The 17,231-nt window shown below is 38.7% G+C and overlaps 2 protein-coding genes across 5 annotated transcripts in view; one reads left to right on the top strand and one right to left on the bottom strand.

The window, feature by feature from the left end:
* The window catches only part of HERC6 (HECT and RLD domain containing E3 ubiquitin protein ligase family member 6), a 57,578-nt gene that overhangs the window by 25,203 nt on the left and 15,144 nt on the right, over positions 1 to 17,231 (top strand). For 3 of the 4 annotated variants that reach the window (XR_009736926.1, XM_061419707.1, XM_061419708.1), the window contains exons 11-17: positions 748 to 841; positions 5,223 to 5,412; positions 9,277 to 9,431; positions 12,374 to 12,487; positions 12,822 to 12,929; positions 14,623 to 14,784; positions 17,064 to 17,207. Coding sequence is in view for 3 of the 4 variants with exons in the window: in XM_061419707.1 (XP_061275691.1) it covers positions 748 to 841; positions 5,223 to 5,412; positions 9,277 to 9,431; positions 12,374 to 12,487; positions 12,822 to 12,929; positions 14,623 to 14,784; positions 17,064 to 17,207 (967 nt within the window). In the remaining variant the exon portion in view is untranslated. The remainder of the gene's footprint in view (positions 1 to 747; positions 842 to 5,222; positions 5,413 to 9,276; positions 9,432 to 12,373; positions 12,488 to 12,821; positions 12,930 to 14,622; positions 14,785 to 17,063; positions 17,208 to 17,231) is intronic. The other variant, XM_061419709.1, reaches the window with a different exon arrangement.
* The window catches only part of PYURF (PIGY upstream open reading frame), an 88,116-nt gene continuing 74,008 nt past the window's right edge, over positions 3,124 to 17,231 (bottom strand). Inside the window, exons 2-3 of the mRNA XM_061419713.1 lie at positions 13,260 to 13,371; positions 3,124 to 3,538 (exon numbers count right to left, since the gene is read on the bottom strand). Of these exons, the coding sequence (XP_061275697.1) occupies positions 3,479 to 3,538; positions 13,260 to 13,371 (172 nt within the window). The 3' untranslated portion in view covers positions 3,124 to 3,478. The remainder of the gene's footprint in view (positions 3,539 to 13,259; positions 13,372 to 17,231) is intronic.

Raw genomic sequence — 17,231 nt, 5'->3', positions numbered from 1 at the left:
TATAGAATGCAGGCTCCTCAAATATTATCAACACAACCCAGGGAAATGCCACACCTAAACAAAGCCTTTGTAGTATTTCTGAGGGGCATGGCCAGGTTTGGATTTTTAAAAATTAGCAATTTGGAATAAGGCAGGTCTTTTCAATGTGGGAGGGGAGGGTTGGGGATTTGATTAGGACTGAGGAAAGGTACCACAATCCAGGACAGATGGAAACATCAAGGCAAGGATTTTGAGACAAGAGATGCAAAGAATTTTAGGGCATAAACTGTTGATTGTGTTCCAGGAAGTTCCTAAAGTGAACAGTCAAGCCATTGGCCTGGGCAGGAGTGTCTTGGAATAATAAAGTCATGCTAATGAAACAGTGGAATCCCAGTGGAATCCCAAAGTAATGTAAATATCGATGGAAAATAGATGGGGTTAGGGAGTTTCAACTCCCATAGTGCAGGCTGAGTGTAAGGGTAAAGGATCTCAGTTCTCAGACACAGCATGTAAACTTTTGCTATTGTTAACTGTCCAAACTTGAGATAATAAATTGTTACCTGTTTTCTTTTAGGAAAACATAAACTTAAAAAAAAGAAAAACAACTTTTGGTGCCAAGTAAATCGATGATTTCAAAAGAATGCAAACTTTAAGTAAAAAAGATTATATCTAATTTTGTAGGATAAATAAAATTACACATAATGATATATGAAGTTATAAATATTCTTTTAATCTGTTTATTTATTTTTGCATTTCCTGCATCCAAAGAGAACCTGGAGAAATGATTTCCATTGATGTGGACTTAGAAATGGCAAGAGATACCTTCAAGAAGTTAACAGAAAAAGAATGGATTTCTTCGATGGTAATAAACAATATTCACTTTAGAAATAGAGCAATATAATTTTTTTACAGGAACCAATTAACCAACAGTTAATTTTCTTAGGAGTTGAGTGAGATAGAAATGTGATAGAGGAGGGGCTAGTGTTTATTATGCAGTTACTATATGGTGTGTGTGTGTTAGTTGCTCAGTTGTGTCCGACTCTTTGAGACCCCATGGACTGTACCCACCAGGCTTCTCTGTCCATGGAATTCTCCAGGCATGAATACTGGAATGTGTTGCCATTTCCTTCTCCAGGGGACCTTTGCAATCCAGGGATCAAACCCAGGTCTTCCACATGGCAGGCAGATTCTTTACCATCTGAGCCACAAGGAGAAATACTACTGATTTAGGTGCTGGCATTTTATTTTCCAGGGCTTCCCGGGTGGCACTAGTGGTAAAGAATCCACCTGCCAATGCAGGAGACACAAGAGATGCAGGTTCAATCTCTAGGGAGATCAGGGAGATTCCCCTGGAGGAGGAAATGGCGACCTACTCCAGTATTTTCTAAAGTTCAGTTCAGTTGCTCAATCATATCTGACTCTTTGCAATCCCATGGACTGCAGGACGCCAGGCCTCCCTGTCCATCATACTCCTGGAGTTTACTCAAATTATGTCCATTGAGTCGGTGATGCCATCTAACTATCTCATCCTCTGTCGTCCCTTTCTCCTCCTGCCTTCAATCTTTCCCAGCATCAGGGTCTTTTCCAATGAGTCAGTTCTTTGCATCAGGTGGCCAAAGTATTGGAGTTTCAGCTTCAACATCAGTCCTTCCAATGAACACCCAGGACTGATTTCCTTTAGGATTGACTGGTTGGATCTCCTTGCAGTCCAAGGGACTCTCAAGAGTCTTCTCCAACACCACAGTTCAAAAGCATCAATTCTTCGGCGCTTAGCTTTGTTTATAGTCCAACTCGCACACCCATACAGGACAACTGGAAAAACCATAGCTTTGACTAGACGCACCTTTGTTACTGAATGCTTAAATATACAGTAGATACAGTATTTCTTTTTCAGTATGAGAAAAACAATGTTTAAGAAGTATAATTTATGAAAAGAGCATTATGGGATTCATATGTTTGCTTCTGCTGCTGCTAAGTCGCTTCAGTCGTGTCCGACTCTGTGCAACCCCATAGACGGCAGCCCACCAGGCTCCTCCGTCCCTGGGATTCTCCAGGCAAGAACACTGGAGTGGGTTGCCAGTTCCTCCTCCAATATGTTTGGGGACCTACCAAATAACAATAGATGGATTGACAGAAAAGAAAAGTTCTACTCTTGTACAGAACAGCTAGGAATAAGGGTTTATACACCAATTTTAGGGAAAGGATAGAAAGGGCTTCTGTGAGAAAACAAATGAACTTTTCAGGGAAACAGAGGGGCTTTTAGGCAGATACATGGAAGATAGGATAGTTTGCAGTAAGGTTTGTTGATGCAATTTCTCATCCAAGCTCAAGTGCAGGGTCTTTTCCCTGGCAGTGTAGCTCACTTGCCTGCCCAGTTAGGAGGAAATGTATGGCTGCTTCATTCTTGAAGCCTCTGCCTTTAGTCAGATGAGGAAAGCTCTGAAAGCTTCTTTCCGTTCATTCTTCTATTAGCTGTATCTCTGACGTCTTCAGTCTAAAATCATCTTTATACTGTTGTGGGTCCCTACATTTTGAAGGGAAAGGGGGAGAGAGTTTCTTAATATGCAGTAGAAACTATTTTAATTTTCAAAGTGAAAAAGTAAGAATAGTAAATGTGATCAAGTATATTTTTAACAAAAATATTTAGGTGATGTGGGAGATTACTTGGTGCGCTATACTTAATATAAGTGCTAAGAAACATTAGTTTTGAAGAATACTCTATAAAAAGGGGCTCTTAGTGAAGCAGCTTTGGGACCACTGCATACTATTATGGTGTCATGATGCACACAGGTAAATCAAATACTCTGTGATGTTATACGCCAAAAGAAATCTAGCTTTTTTGACCCTATTTTGATGTTATGTGACTTTGTACACCTTTCTCATGTATACCTAATAGCATTCAACAGAAGTCATGTTCTTCTGAATATATGAAAAAACAAATTGCAAGAACATTAATGTAATAATAACAATAATATACAGTACTTCACAGTTTATGTATCATCATACTTAATCCTTATGTAGAGGCAGACATTCATAGTTAAAGAGTATCTAAGATCTGTTAGAATAAATAAACTATTGGTTCAGAAACTGGCTCCTGTGATCAGAGGACCAGGAAAGACTGAAGAAAGAGGCAGCCACTCCAGATTGGAAGGTGGCAGGTTTAATAAGCCAGGGAACTTACAAGGTTTGTCTTGGGTGACATCGAGATGAGTAGGTCTCTACACCCAACCCCTGGAATCTTCAAGTTCATACAGAGGCATTAACTGCTGGGTTCAGTCACATATACCATCCAGATGGTCTCAGAATACCTTACTCTCTGAAGCCAGGGTCCTTGGAACATACCAACTGTGGGAACAGTGGGCAGAGCATACATTCCAAACACGTGGGAGTGGGTGAGGAGGCTTTGATTGCCCAGGTCCAGTTCAAGGGGCAACATCGTCTTGATTACCTCTTCCAAACATAAGCTCCTTCAAACAGCTTCGAAATCTCAATGGCTTATTCACACAGTAAAGATTTTTTTCTCACACCAAAGTCCAAAGAGGGTTGAGGTAGGAGGCACCTGTAGGGAAGGAAAAAAATATTATTTTTTCTCTCCTTATCTTAGCTTCATTGGCTGGGACCTTGCAAATTACACTAAGAAAAGATAGACAAACAAGAGAAAAGCAAGTTTATTAACATGTGCATCCTGCATATAGATGGAAATACTCAGTGATGAGTAACTTTAAGGAGTGGTTAGAATTGGGGCCTCTCTAGCAACTCTGATAGCTCAGTTGGTAAAGAATTCGCTGGCAATGCGGGAGACCCTGGTTCAATTCCTGGGTTGGGAAGATCCCCTGGAGAAGGGAAAGGCTACCCATTCCAGTATTATGGGGCTGTCCTTGTGGCTCAGCTGGTAAAGAATCCACCTGCAATGTGGGAGACCTGGGTTCGATCCCTGGAGAAGGGAAAGGCTATTCACTCCAGTATTCTGGCCTGGAGAATTCCATGGACTATACAGTCCATGGTTCCCTGGTGGCTCAGAGGTTAAAACATCTGCCTGCTTGTGGGAAACCTGGGTTCGATCCCTGGGTCAGGAAGATCCCCTGGAGAAGGAAATGGCAACCCACTCCAGTATTCTTGCCTGGAGAATCCCATGGATGGAGGAGCCTGGTGGGCTACAGTCCACGGGGTCGCAAAGAGTCGGACACGACTGGGCGACTTCACTTTCACTTTCACTTCATGATAGCAACTTAGCAAATGAAGAACAATAATTTTGTAGAGAAGTGAAAAGACAAAGGAAAAGGACTTTGAGCTTCTTAGATGGCAAATGGTGGAAGGCAGATACATGAAGAAAGTAATGGTAGATAAGGGCTAGGTAGTAAGGTTTGCTGTGTGGCGGGCCAGCTCAGCTCTGCTAGTGAGACTGTTATGCCCTTCCTGATATGGGAAGTTGTGGACAGGAGGACACCTTGATGAGGGGAATTATGTTCTGTTTTCAGGAAGATTGGGGAGGCCAGAGAGCTCATTCTGTGTCTACTTTTTCTCACTTGCCTTCAGCTTAAAGTAATTGTCATGTCAGAGTGGCATATTTGGGCATGGCAGATTCTGTTACCCTCCCCAACTCCACCCAAGCTCATTCAGGGGTGACTCAGGCTCATTCTCTGTGGCATTCTAGGCCCCAGGGCCATAAAATTCTCCGGTAGATCTTTCATGTTGATTGGCAGATGAGGAAAAAGGGTGTGAAAGGTCACAGAGAGGCTTCAGGGGTCAAGCCTGGAAGTATCATATATCACCCTCCCTCACATTCCATTAGTTGGAACCTGGTCACATGGCTCCACCTAACTGCAGGAAGGCCGGGCAATGCCATCTTCCTGTGAGCCCTGAAGGAAGATGAAACAGGATTGGTGAGGTGAACATGTGCCATTTTCTCTGCTACGGTATATTTTAGGTGAGATAGATTTAGGTATGGATCCCTTCTAATTGAGCAACCTTCACAATTTGTTCAGTAGGTCCAGGCATGTGATTTCACTTTTATTTCTTTAATTGACTCCAACATAAAATAGGGAAGACGGTTCTCACATACTACTTTAGGGGGATTTGGGATATCAAGGAGTGATGGAGTTTGAATAGTAGGTTTTAGGAAAACTAAATTATTATTCCATTAGGAACATAGTAGATATGAAACCTCTCTTCTTATATCTTGTTTCTTATGATACTGTATCTAATATGTCCTGGGCCTTTCCCTGATTGTTTTTCAACCACAGATAACCGCATGTCTGAAGGATAATCTGCTTGGGGCTCTTCCATGTCATTCTTCACACCAAGAAGCTTTATCAGTCTTCCTTCTGCTCCCAGAGTGTCCTGTCATGCTTGATTCCAGGAACTATATAACTCTGGTGGTTCCATTTGCAGAGGCTATTCGTAAAATGACCAATCAATCTTCAAAAGTCCTGAGTAAGCTTGATTACTTTTATGTCACTTTATCTGTATTCTCAATAGAATACTGTCTGAAATAGAATTTGTAACAGATTTTAGATAGATTTGAAAACACTATACAAATGTTTGAGTATGTGATATGTGTATTATTGAAAAGATTAACCTAAAGCTATTGTCAAATTCAAGTTTGTGTGCCCGACACACATTGAGGGCAAACAAACAGAAGCATTGGCGTTTGGGGCAGAGATAGGTCTATTTCAAGTGCCAAGCAAGGAGAATGGGCAGTTTGTGCTCAAAAGACCTAAACCCCCTCATGGGTTTCAGGAAAGAGTTTTTAAAGAAAAATTTTCATGGAGGGCTGCTGAGTGTGTCTTTCTTCTGATTGGTTGGTGGTGAGGTAACAGGGTGGTGCTCTAGGAATCTCAGTCTTCAGCCTTCTGGTTGTCAACAGTCTGGGGTTCAAGTGCTTGTGCTCAGCCTGAAGTTACCATCCTCCACCTGAGTGAGAGTCTTAGTTCCTGTAGAACTCAGAGATATATGTCAAACTGTCTTATATATCCTTTGAGGTGGAACCAGGACCCCACCCCATCCCTCCACTATTGTTTCTTGACTGCTTTCCCTTTGTTTCTGCATTCCCTCACTTTCCTAATGAGTAACAGTTTGACTCTGCCCTTTGAAACTCAGGGAAGGTCTAGGAGGCTGAAGCCTTTTCCCTGCAAACAAGAAGCAGGGAAGACGCAGGAAGGAGACACAAGAAGGCCCTTGTACTAAGGAGGACCACACAGGATCCTGCTTGATTTCAAAACTATTATAATGGGCTTCATTGGTGGCTCAGTGAATCCTCCTGCAATATAGGAGACACAGGAGATGAAGGAAACACAAGAGACATGGGTTCAAATCCTGAGTCGGGAAGATACCCTGGAGAAGGAAATGGCAACCCATTGCAGTACTCTTGCCTGGAAAATCCTATGGACAGAGGAGCCTGGTGGGCTACAGTCCACAGGGTCTCAAAGAGTCAGACACGATTGAGTAGATAATCACTACTCTTATTATTACAAAACATGTGTAATTCCTAGACTTGGTCATGGACTCGACCTCAGAATTTCACAACCATAGAGAATTCAGTCAAGATAAAACCATACTTTAAAATTTTTTGTTTATGGTGTTTTAAAACTTTAGGTATTTTGATCAGACATGAGAGGAACAATGTTTATCTTTGTGTTCTTGTTTTTTATTTTATTCAGTGCTTTGAGATGTCCTTTTATGACTTTGAGCTAATGTTCAAGGTCCAAAGCTTAAAAGATGCAAAGATGATATATACAATGAAATAGCCACCTAATTTCCCTCCCACAAAGCAGTTACAGAGTAGAGTTTCTTACATAATGTTTGAAAGGTACTCTATAAAAACATATAGAAATGTATTCTTTTTTTTCAAATGGTAGCATACATACTTCAGCAACTTGCTTTGTTCCACAAATCACTATATTGTGATTTGTGGAAATCATTACATTACCTGACTTATATGAATGCTTTATTCCAATTTAATGGCTGAATGGTATTCTATTCATGTACGTGAATAGTTGTTTCTAAATTTTTGCTCTTATAACAGTTCTAACATACATTTCTTTGTATATATATAGACCCAATAATTTTGCTTTCTTACAATTATAGTTATACATATTTAATATATATTTATATGAATATATTTATATATATATTTACACAAGCAGAGAAATTTTCAGAAAGCAAAATTACTGGATCAGATTGTGTGTGCATTTTAAATCTTGAGAGATTTTGCCAAGTGACCCTCCACAGACATCAGGGCCACCATATTGCCCAACTTATGTGGTCACCATTCACATTATCACCCACCCTTGGAATTGGGCAACATGGCAGCTCTGACAGAAGATGTACCGTTTATACATCATCAATTAATATGAAAGCGTCAGCCCGCCCATTTCTCCACAGTGTAAACCAAACTTTGGTCTATACCACTCTGAAAAGAAGAATCTATTTCTTGTTCTTTTTTGGCCCTGCCACATGGCTTGCTTGTGGAACCCATGCCCCATGCAGTGCGAGGGTGAAGTCCTAACTACTGGACTTCCAGGGAATTTTTAAGAATATCTTAATTTAAATTGTCTCATTATGAGTGAAGTTGTGGTTTTTTCCCTATATTCAGTTACATTTGTATATCATACTCTACAAACCATCAGTTCTCTCGTCTTACCTATTTTTCCATTTGTTGTTAGTATCTTTCTTTTCTATTTGAAGTTTTTAAACTACTAAGACAGTTCTTGTATTTATTTTTGGCTGCGCTGAGTCTTCGTTGCTGCGTGCAGGCTTTCCTCATGGAGGCAAGCGGGGACCACTCTTTGTTGCAATGCAAGGACTTCTCGTTGTGGCGGCTTCCTGTTGTGGAGTATGGGCTCTAGGCATGAGGGTTTCAGTAGTTGTATCTCTCAGGCTCAGTTGTTCCTTGGCATTTGGGATCTTCCTGGACCAAAGATCGAATCTGTATCCCCTGCATTGGCAGGTGGATTCTTAACTACTGGGCCACCAGGGAAGTCCCAACAATTAATTCTTTATCCATAAGATGAGTTGCAATTTTTTTCCTTTAGGTTACTGAAATTTTTTACTTTTTGGTATTTTTGCCATGCGTAATTATTTTTAAACACTTTTATGCAGCCTACTGTATTAACATTTTCTTTTATGGTTTCTGATCTTTCCTCAAAAAGTTTACCTCATGATAAAATTTAAAGATTTCCCATGTTCCTAGTAGAATATTCATTGTTTTATTCTTTTAATTAATTTTTATTGGAATATAGTTGATTTACAATGTTGTATTAGTTTCTGTTGTATAGCAAAGTGAATCAGTTATACAAAAATCCACTCTTTTTTAGATTCCTTTCCCATATAAGCCATTACTGAGTACTGAGTAGAGTTCCCTGTGCTATACAGTAGGTTCTTATCAGTTATCTATTTTATATATAGTAATGTGTTTATATCAATCCATCTCCCAATATATCCGTCCCCCCATTGTTTAATTTTTATGTTTAAATCTTTGAACTATATGGAGTTTATCTTGATTACACTGCATTTTTTTGGATCAGTTTCCAGTTGTCACACATTTATTAAGTGATCTGCTTCATTCCCTGATAATACACAATGCCTCTTTCATCATATACCAATATCTCATGTATATTTGATTCCATTTGTGAAGTCTGCTACATTGCCTGCCTTTCATGCATCTGGGTCATACTATTTTAATTACATTAACTTGAAAATACATTTTAACATTTGACTTGTTTGTTTTCTGAGAATTTTCTTTTAAAGGTACAGAAATTCAGTTTGTAACTCAGTGATACTAAAATATTGTTACTGAACTAATTTAAAAATATATCCATCTATCGTAGGTGATCATAAAGTCTGAAAACATAGATAATTTTTTTTTCAGATTAAAATTGTCTTTGATCACATTTCGTGTCTTTGTGTGTATATGTGTGTGTGTGCATATGTATTCTGTGTTTTCACCTGTGTGTATTTTCAGACCTTATAAATACCCTGTGGAATTTTCAGTTTGAAAATCATGAAATCAATCAAGTAATCAAGCATAAATATGAACTATCAACACATTTTTTTCAGAAACCTGAATTTGAGCTTTTAATTCCAAAGATACTTAATCAGGGAGCAAAAATTTTTTCCACATCTGTGAGTAATAAATATTGTCCAGGATGTTATCCTTCAAAAAGGTTATCCCATGATTTATGGGTTATGCCATCAGAACTGGAAAATATGATCTATTTCTTACATTAAAGAACTAAGAAAACTGAGAGAATTTTTTTGGAGGTGGATATTTATTATGGCTGATTTTACACCTCTCAGAGCGGTGTTGGACATCTTTGCAAGAATCTTCTCTCAACTCACTTGTCCAGATGCTGAAAACTGCCATCATCTCTCAAATGGTTTGCTGGACTGAAACTGTTCAGAGTAACCACAATGTTAAAACTCTTCTGGAAGTGATGAAAGACGTGTATAAGGTAAGGGTTCATGTATATACCATTTTACTAAATCAAGTTCCCTTAGTTCTTAGCCAGTTGAAGTCTTATTTTATTTTCCACAACAAGAATGAAAATATTTGATTCAGACCTTAAATATTTAGAATTTTGTTTGTTTTGCTAACTGGATAGACTCTGGTGGAACATATTACATAGTACATATAATATGTATATAGTGTATATGTAATATATTACAGGCACAAATACTCAGATATGACAATGATTCAGCATTTTCATTAGTGTATATAACATAATCCAGAAGTAACCTAAGATTAGGCTATTAATAAATCTAATAATTATTGGAGGACAGGAAGGAACCAGAGCATTTTAAATAGAAGAGCAGAATTAAATTGGTATTGTTTAATTGAAAAATAATTAGCTAAAATAGATGCTTTTATAAATATAAATTGCTCAATCAGTAACCAAAACAAAAAGAAAGTGAAAGTGAGGTCACTCAGTCGTGTCTGAATCTTTGCGACCCCATGCACTATAGCCTACCAGGTTCCTCCGTCCATGGGATTTTCCAGGCAAGAGTACTGTTTCACCACAAAATATCAGTCTCAATAGGAGAAGGTATTATGTGCAAAAGTTAGTGCTTTTCAGAAGTAATAATGCACTCATATTTCTAAAGTAGTGTATTTCCTCCATCTTTATTATGATATAACTGAAATAGAACATTGTGTCAGTTTAAGGTGTACAATGTGTTAATTTGATTTGTTGTTGTTCAGTCACTAAGTCTGTTGCCTACTATCCTCTGTTGCCCACGTCTCATTTTGCCTTCAGTATTCACCAGCATCAGTGTTTTTTCACGTGAGTCGGTTCTTCGCATCAGATGGCCAAAGTATTGCAGCTTCAGCTTCAGCGTCAGTCCTTCCAGTGAATATTCAGGGTTGATTTCCTTTAGGATTGACTGGTTTGATCTTCTCACTGTTCAAGGGACTCTCAAGAGTCTTCTCCAGCACCACATTATGAAAGCAGTAATTCTTTGGCGCTCAGTCTTCTTTTTTTTTTTTTTTGGTTTGTTTGTTTGTTTGTTTGTTTTAATTTTATTTTATTTTTAAACTTTACATAATTGTATTAGTTTTGCCAAATATCAAAATGAATCTGCCACAGGTATACATGTGTTCCCCTCACATCTGTATACGATTACTGGAAAAACAATAGTTTTGACTATATGGACCTTTGTCAGCAAAGTGGTATCTCTGTTTTTTAATATTCTCTCTAGGTTTGTCATAACTTTCCTTCCACTGAGCAGGAGTCTTTTAATTTCATGGCTACAGTCACTGTCCTCAGTGACTTTGGAGCCCAAAGAAATAAAATCTGTTACTACTTCCACTTTTTCCCTTTCTAGACACATATATATTACAAAACACTTATAGTTACTGTTTATTTAGTGTGGTAAGAATACTTAGGATCTACTGTCTTAGCAACTTTCAACTATATAGTACAATATTGTTAACTATGATCACCATGCTGTGCATTAGATCCCCAGAACTTATTTATCTTGTAACTGCAAGTTTGTACCGTTTGAGCAACATCTCTCCTTTTCTCCCACCCTCAACTCTATAAACCACCACTCCACTCTGTTTCTGAGTTTAGCTTTTTTTAGATTTCATGTGTAAGTGATATCTTACTGTATTTGCCTTTCTCTGAAGTATTTTGCTTAGCATAATGTTCTCACCATCCATCCATGTTGTTGCAAATGGCAGGATTTCCTTGTTTCTCATGGCTGAATACAATTCCATTGTGTATATATGTATGTACGAGTGTATATGCATACACATATATACACACCATATCTTCTTTATCCATTCATCTGTCCATGGACGCTTAGGTTGTTTATTTATCTTGGCTATTCTAAATAATGCTAAAATGAACATGGGACTGTAGATATCTCTTTGAGCAGGTGATTTCATTTCCTTTGGCTCTATACCCAAAAGTGGGATTGCTGGATCATGTGGTAGTTCTATTTTTAATTTTGTGAGGAAGCCTTCATACTGTTTTCCATAGTGCCCACACCAATTGACATTCCCACTAATGGTGCATGGAAGTTCCTTTTTCTCCACATCCTCACCAACACTTCTGTCTTGTATTTTTGATGATAGCCATTCTAATAGCCATAAGGTAATATTGCACTATGGTTTTGATTTGCATTTCCCTAATGATTAATGATGTTGAGCATATTTTCATGTACTTGTTGGCCATCTGTAAGTCTTCTTTGAAAAAAGTCTGTTTGGTTCGTCTGCCCATTTTTAAAAATTAGATATTTTGATAATTACTGTGGATGGTGACTGTAGGCATGCAATTAAAAGACACTTGTTCTTTGGAAGAAAAACTTTGACACACCTAAGTAGCGTATTAAAAAGCAGAGACATTACTTTGCTGACAAAAGTCCATACAGTCAAAGCTGTGGTTTTTCCAGTAGTCATGTACAGATGTGATAGTTGGACCATAAAGAAGGCTGAGTGCCAAAGAATTGATGTTTTCGAACTGTGGTGTTGGGGAAGACTCTTGAGAGTCCCTTGGACAGCAAGAAGATCAAACCAACAATCCTAAAGGAAATCAACCCTGAATATTCACTGGAGGACTGATGCTAAAGCTGAAGCTCCAATACTTTGGCCACCCGATGCAAAGAGCTGACTCATTTGAAAAGACCCTGATGCTGGGAAAGAATGAAGGCAGGAGGATAAGGAGACGATAGAGGATGAAATGGTTGGATGGCATCACCGAATCAATGGACATGAGTTTGGGTAAACTCCGGGAGTTGGTGATGGGCAGGGAGGCCTGGCATGCTGCGGTCCATGGGGTTGCAAAGAGTCGGAGCGACAGTCGCAAAGACAACTGAGCAACTGAACTGAGGCATATATAAAAATAGATTAAGTTACTCATTGATAGAAAATATCACAGGTTGTATTTTCTTTAAGGTAAACAAAACTAACTGTCGATTATCAGAAGATACGTTCCACATAAATGAAGTCTCCTTTTTGTTGAACTTTTATGAAGATAGAATAAGAGTGATTAATAGGGAAAAAAACCTGGTAAGAATAATATTTTACTTTCTGAATATTTTTTTGTACTTTAAAAGGGAAAGGGAAATACATTAATAGCTATGTAGCTTCTTTGTAAGTTAAGATCTGAAAATGTCTTCATTGTAATGCTGAATTTGCTAAAGTAGATGCTCTTGGATAACTTAAAGTATCTTTCAGCCACAAAGCAAATGCATTTTCCTAGAAATTTGTTTCTAGGTAATTTAGATTCTTAAAAATGAATTTTATAAAGTATGGAGGTAAATAATTTAGGGTAGTGAGGTAAAGGAATGAAGGTTTCCTTTTCTTTTGATTATCAAAATTCTTCTGTCTTTTTAATTTTTAGATACCTGCAGAAAACTTCAGTCCGATTATTTTCAGTGATTTTCCATTTGTCTTTAATTTGATGTCCAAAATTAAATTATTGCAAGCTGATTCCCAAATAAGAGTGCTGGTATGTATGTCTTATTTTTTATTATGTAAAATTTTCAAATGTATACAAAGTAGAGATAATGGCGTATTAAACCCCAGCACAAATTTTCAGCAGTCATCAACGTTTTGCCATACTTCATTTATCATTTTTTAAATTTTTAGTTGTTACGATTTTTGCTAAAGTTTCTTTTTTTTGCTGTGGCATGCAGCTTGTAGGATCTTAGTTCCCTGACAGAGTTTGATCCCTCACCCTCAGCAGTGAAAGCTCAAAGTCCTAACCTCTGGCCACCAGGGAATTCCCATATTTTTGTTAAGTATTGTAAAGCAAATTCCAGGCCCAATTTATTTTCACCTCTCCATATTTCAGTGCATTATTTCTGGTGGTTTCACTTTTGTTCATTCTGAGATTCATCAGTGGGTTCAGATGGTGACCACATTCTTCCACTGTAACATTTCCCATTAACCTTTAAAAAAAAAAAAATTAAATCATAGTTAGTGTACAATATTATATAAATTACAGACATGCAATATAGTGCTGCACAATTTTTAAAGGTTATACTTCATTTATAGTTATTATAAAATATTGGCTATATCCCTGTGTTGTACAATATATACTTGTAGCTTATTTTGTATCTAATGATTTGTACCCCTTCCCCTCTACTCCTATATTGCCCCTCCCAGCTTCCCTCTCCCCACTGGTAAACACTAGTTTGTTCTCTGTATCTGTGAGTCTCCTTCTTTTTTGTTTTATTCACTAGTTTGTTGTAGTTTTTAGATTCCACATGTAAATGATATCATACAGTATTTGTCTTTTTCCATACGTTGTACTTCACTTAGCAAAATGCCCTCCAAGTCCATCCATGTTGCTGCAAAAGGCAAAATTTTGTTAGTTTTTTTTTATGGCTGTGTAGTATTCCAAAATCACTGCAGATGGTGACTGCAGCCATGAAATTAAAAGACGCTTACTCCTTGGAAGGAAAGTCATGACCAACCTAGATAGCATATTGAAAAGCAGAGACATCACTTTGCCAAAAAAGATCCGTCTAGTCAAGGCTATGGTTTTTCCAGTGGTCATGTATGGATGTGAGAGTTGGACTGTGAAGAAAGCTGAGCACCGAAGAATTGATGCTTTTGAACTGTGGTGTTGGAGAAGACTCTTGAGAGTCCCTTGGACTGCAAGGAGATCCAACCAGTCCATCCTGAAGGAGATCAGCCCTGGGATTTCTTTGGAAGGAATGATGCTAAAGCTGAAATTCCAGTACTTTGGCCACCTCATGCGAAGAGTTGACTCATTGAAAAAGACTCTGATGCTGGGAGGGATTGGGGGCAGGAGGAGAAGGGGACGACAGAGGATGAGATGGCTGGATGACATCACTGACTGGATGGATATGAGTCTAAGTGAACTCCGGGAGTTGGTGATGGACAGGGAGGCCTGGCGTGCTGCGATTCATGGGGTCACAAAGAGTCAGACACGACTGAGCAACTGAACTGAACTGAACTGAGTATTCCATCATTTGCACAATTCCTTGGTGCCATAGGTTTTATGATCTCTTTGTCTTCCAAATTATAGTTAAATGTTCTTTTACTTAAGTTATTGCAATATGAGTATATATAGCAATGGTTGGCATAAATGTATGCTATATAAAATGTTTATTTGAAATATTAAACAATTTCTTGTATTCCTATGAGGATTCCTAAAATATTTCTTTTTCTAGAAATCTGAAGTGAACAACTACATGGATTTTAGGGGAATAATTCTGCAAAGAAGGGATGAATCTCCTTTATTTACACTTAGCGTCAGACGAAGTCACTTAGTTGAAGATGCTCTATGTCAGTTAAGCCAAGCTGAAGACACTGACCTCCAGAAAATATTAGTGGTACGCTAAAACTCCTCATAATATTTTTACTAATGTGTGTCGGGGGAACATTTATATAATGTGGTACAAGGAGAACCTGTATTTGCAACTATAGTTATCAGCCTAATGGTTTCCAGGATTCCTTGCTTACCCTTCAGAGAAAAGCTCCAGGATGTTTAATTGACCATTGGCTCTATGAGTTAACTAATAGTTAGTTACCTTTGGCTACAGAAATGCTTCATAATGAACCATCCCAAAGCATAGTGACTTAAAATAGTAATTTTACAGATCTGCAGTTCTGCTGAGACTGCTGCTCTAAGTTGAACTCATCTGAGTGGCTTTTCAGATTTTGTCTGTACCTGTTTACATGTTTGAGAATTGGCTAGGGATTGGTTACCTAGGCTTGGCCTGGCTCAGGCAGTCTGGCCCTGACTCCTATGTTGTCCATCTTCTTCCTAGGACCCACAAACATGTTCGCATATCAGTGTCAGAGGTACAAGATAGCAAGGCCCCTCCAAACCCACCTGCCAAGCCACTGCCAAAAAAAAGATAGCAAGCCCAGTTAGACAACAAACATTGGTTTAGTCAAATCAAGTCACATGGCTGAACTCAAGTCAAGGGCTGGCATAATATACTCAGCCTTTTTAATGAGAGGAACTATAAAGCCACATGCGAAAGACCTGGGCCAAGGAGGGGTGAAGAATTGGGGCAATGAATGCATTCAGCAAACAGTGGGTAGAATGGGTACTTTTGGCTCTAGTTTTAGTCACAGACTTTCCACTGTGTTGGTTCCATTTCCTAGCCATCCTTCACTTCATCCTTGGGGGCATCTGTAGGGTTTTTACTGTGTGGTACTTCAGATCCTTTGCCCACAGAATAAAGATTAACTTTGTAGGTGAGAGCTGGCATCTGTCCAGAGGGGAGTGTATTTTCCTGATATCAGCCAAGAAGGGAAAAGTTAGGTTCTCAGAGAGGAAGTCAGACTCTGAGAGTTGGGTCTCAGGATTCTGATGGAAAATGAGGAAAGGATTTTATAAGCTAGGCTTTCTAGTTTTTGTCTCCCTCTGTACCTATTTTCCTTTAAATCTTGATTATGAGGAAATCAATAGAAAGTGATTCTGCCTACAGGAAATGACAAAGAGGTAAGAAGGTAAACTTCAAGAGAAATCCAATCAAAATATAGACTCTCAACAAGGCAAGGTTGTCGAGCTCTTTATGAGCACGTCCTGACCATAGCAAAGACAACCTTGTTGTATAAATGAGTGGAAGTAAGAAAATCAGAAGCAAGCCTAATTTATTCTTGGTATATCTTGATGGAATGTGAGGCAGGCCCTTGGTGATGATGGACAAGGCCAAGGAGGTAAATCTAGGTAAAGAGAAGTGAAAGAGAACTCTCAGTGAAGCTTGGTGATATTTACATTAAAAAGATGAAAAGAAACAAACAGGAAGGGAAGTATAGAAGGAGTAGTTAGAGGGACTTGCTCAGTGGTCCAGTGGATAAGACTCTACACTTCCAATGCAGGGGGCCTGGGTTCGATGCCTGGTCAGGGAACTAGATTATGCATGCCACAACTAAGAGTTCCTATGCGGCAACTAAAGATCTTGCATATCCCAACTAAAGATACCACGTGCCACAACTAAGACCTGACACAGCCAAATAAATACATAAATATTTACAACAAAGAGTAGTTAGAGAGATGGGAGGAAATCTAAGATAGTACTCGCACTGCAAATCCCAGAGGTAGACTTTAGAAAAGAGGGACCAGTTCTTGTCGATGCTCAGATGAGGGCTCTGGGCAGTCAGCTCTGAAATTTCTGACAAAGGTGCCATGTCCAGGCTGACAGGGAGGGAGGGCTGTTTATCTGAAGTTCTAATGAGGGGCGAGGCAGAAGAAACCATATATTTGTTGACTGTAGCCTAAGTTGTAAAGCTTGACTCATGAGAGGAAGCTAGACAAGAGAGAAAAATTGAGAAATTTAGGGGCTCAGGGGTTTGAAGCACATCAAAATTTGATTCAAGATGCTGGTCAGCATAATTGGTGAATGTTGAGTGTTGCCAGAATCTCACTTCACTTGGTTCATGTGGCCATGGGAGGGACCTATGTACTCACTATACAGTAATCTGACAGTAAGCAGGCTCACGGCACCCACTATCAGAAGCAAAGTGAGAGAGCATAGTACGGTTAGGTGAGGAGAGTGGGTTCTGGGAATTCTGGTGATGGCAGGAGGCTTGAAACTTTTCTGTAAATGTCAAGGCATTATATTTTAAATCTGGACCTGACAATGTCCTCTTTTCTCAGGTTGAATTTATTAAAGAAATTCGTTCTGGAGGGGAAGGGGTGAAGTCTGAGTTTTTTCACTGTATATTTGAATCTATGACCAAGGAAGAATATGGAATGTTCATGTATCCCGAAGAGGATTCCTACATGTGGTTTCCTGTCAAAGTAAGTCTTTTATTTGTTTTCTTA

The sequence above is a fragment of the Bos javanicus genome, chromosome 6 (assembly GCF_032452875.1).
Source record: "Bos javanicus breed banteng chromosome 6, ARS-OSU_banteng_1.0, whole genome shotgun sequence".
NCBI lineage: Eukaryota > Metazoa > Chordata > Mammalia > Artiodactyla > Bovidae > Bos > Bos javanicus.
The sequence above is the reverse complement of the archived record's forward strand: the minus strand, read 5'-3'. Positions and strand labels throughout refer to the sequence as shown.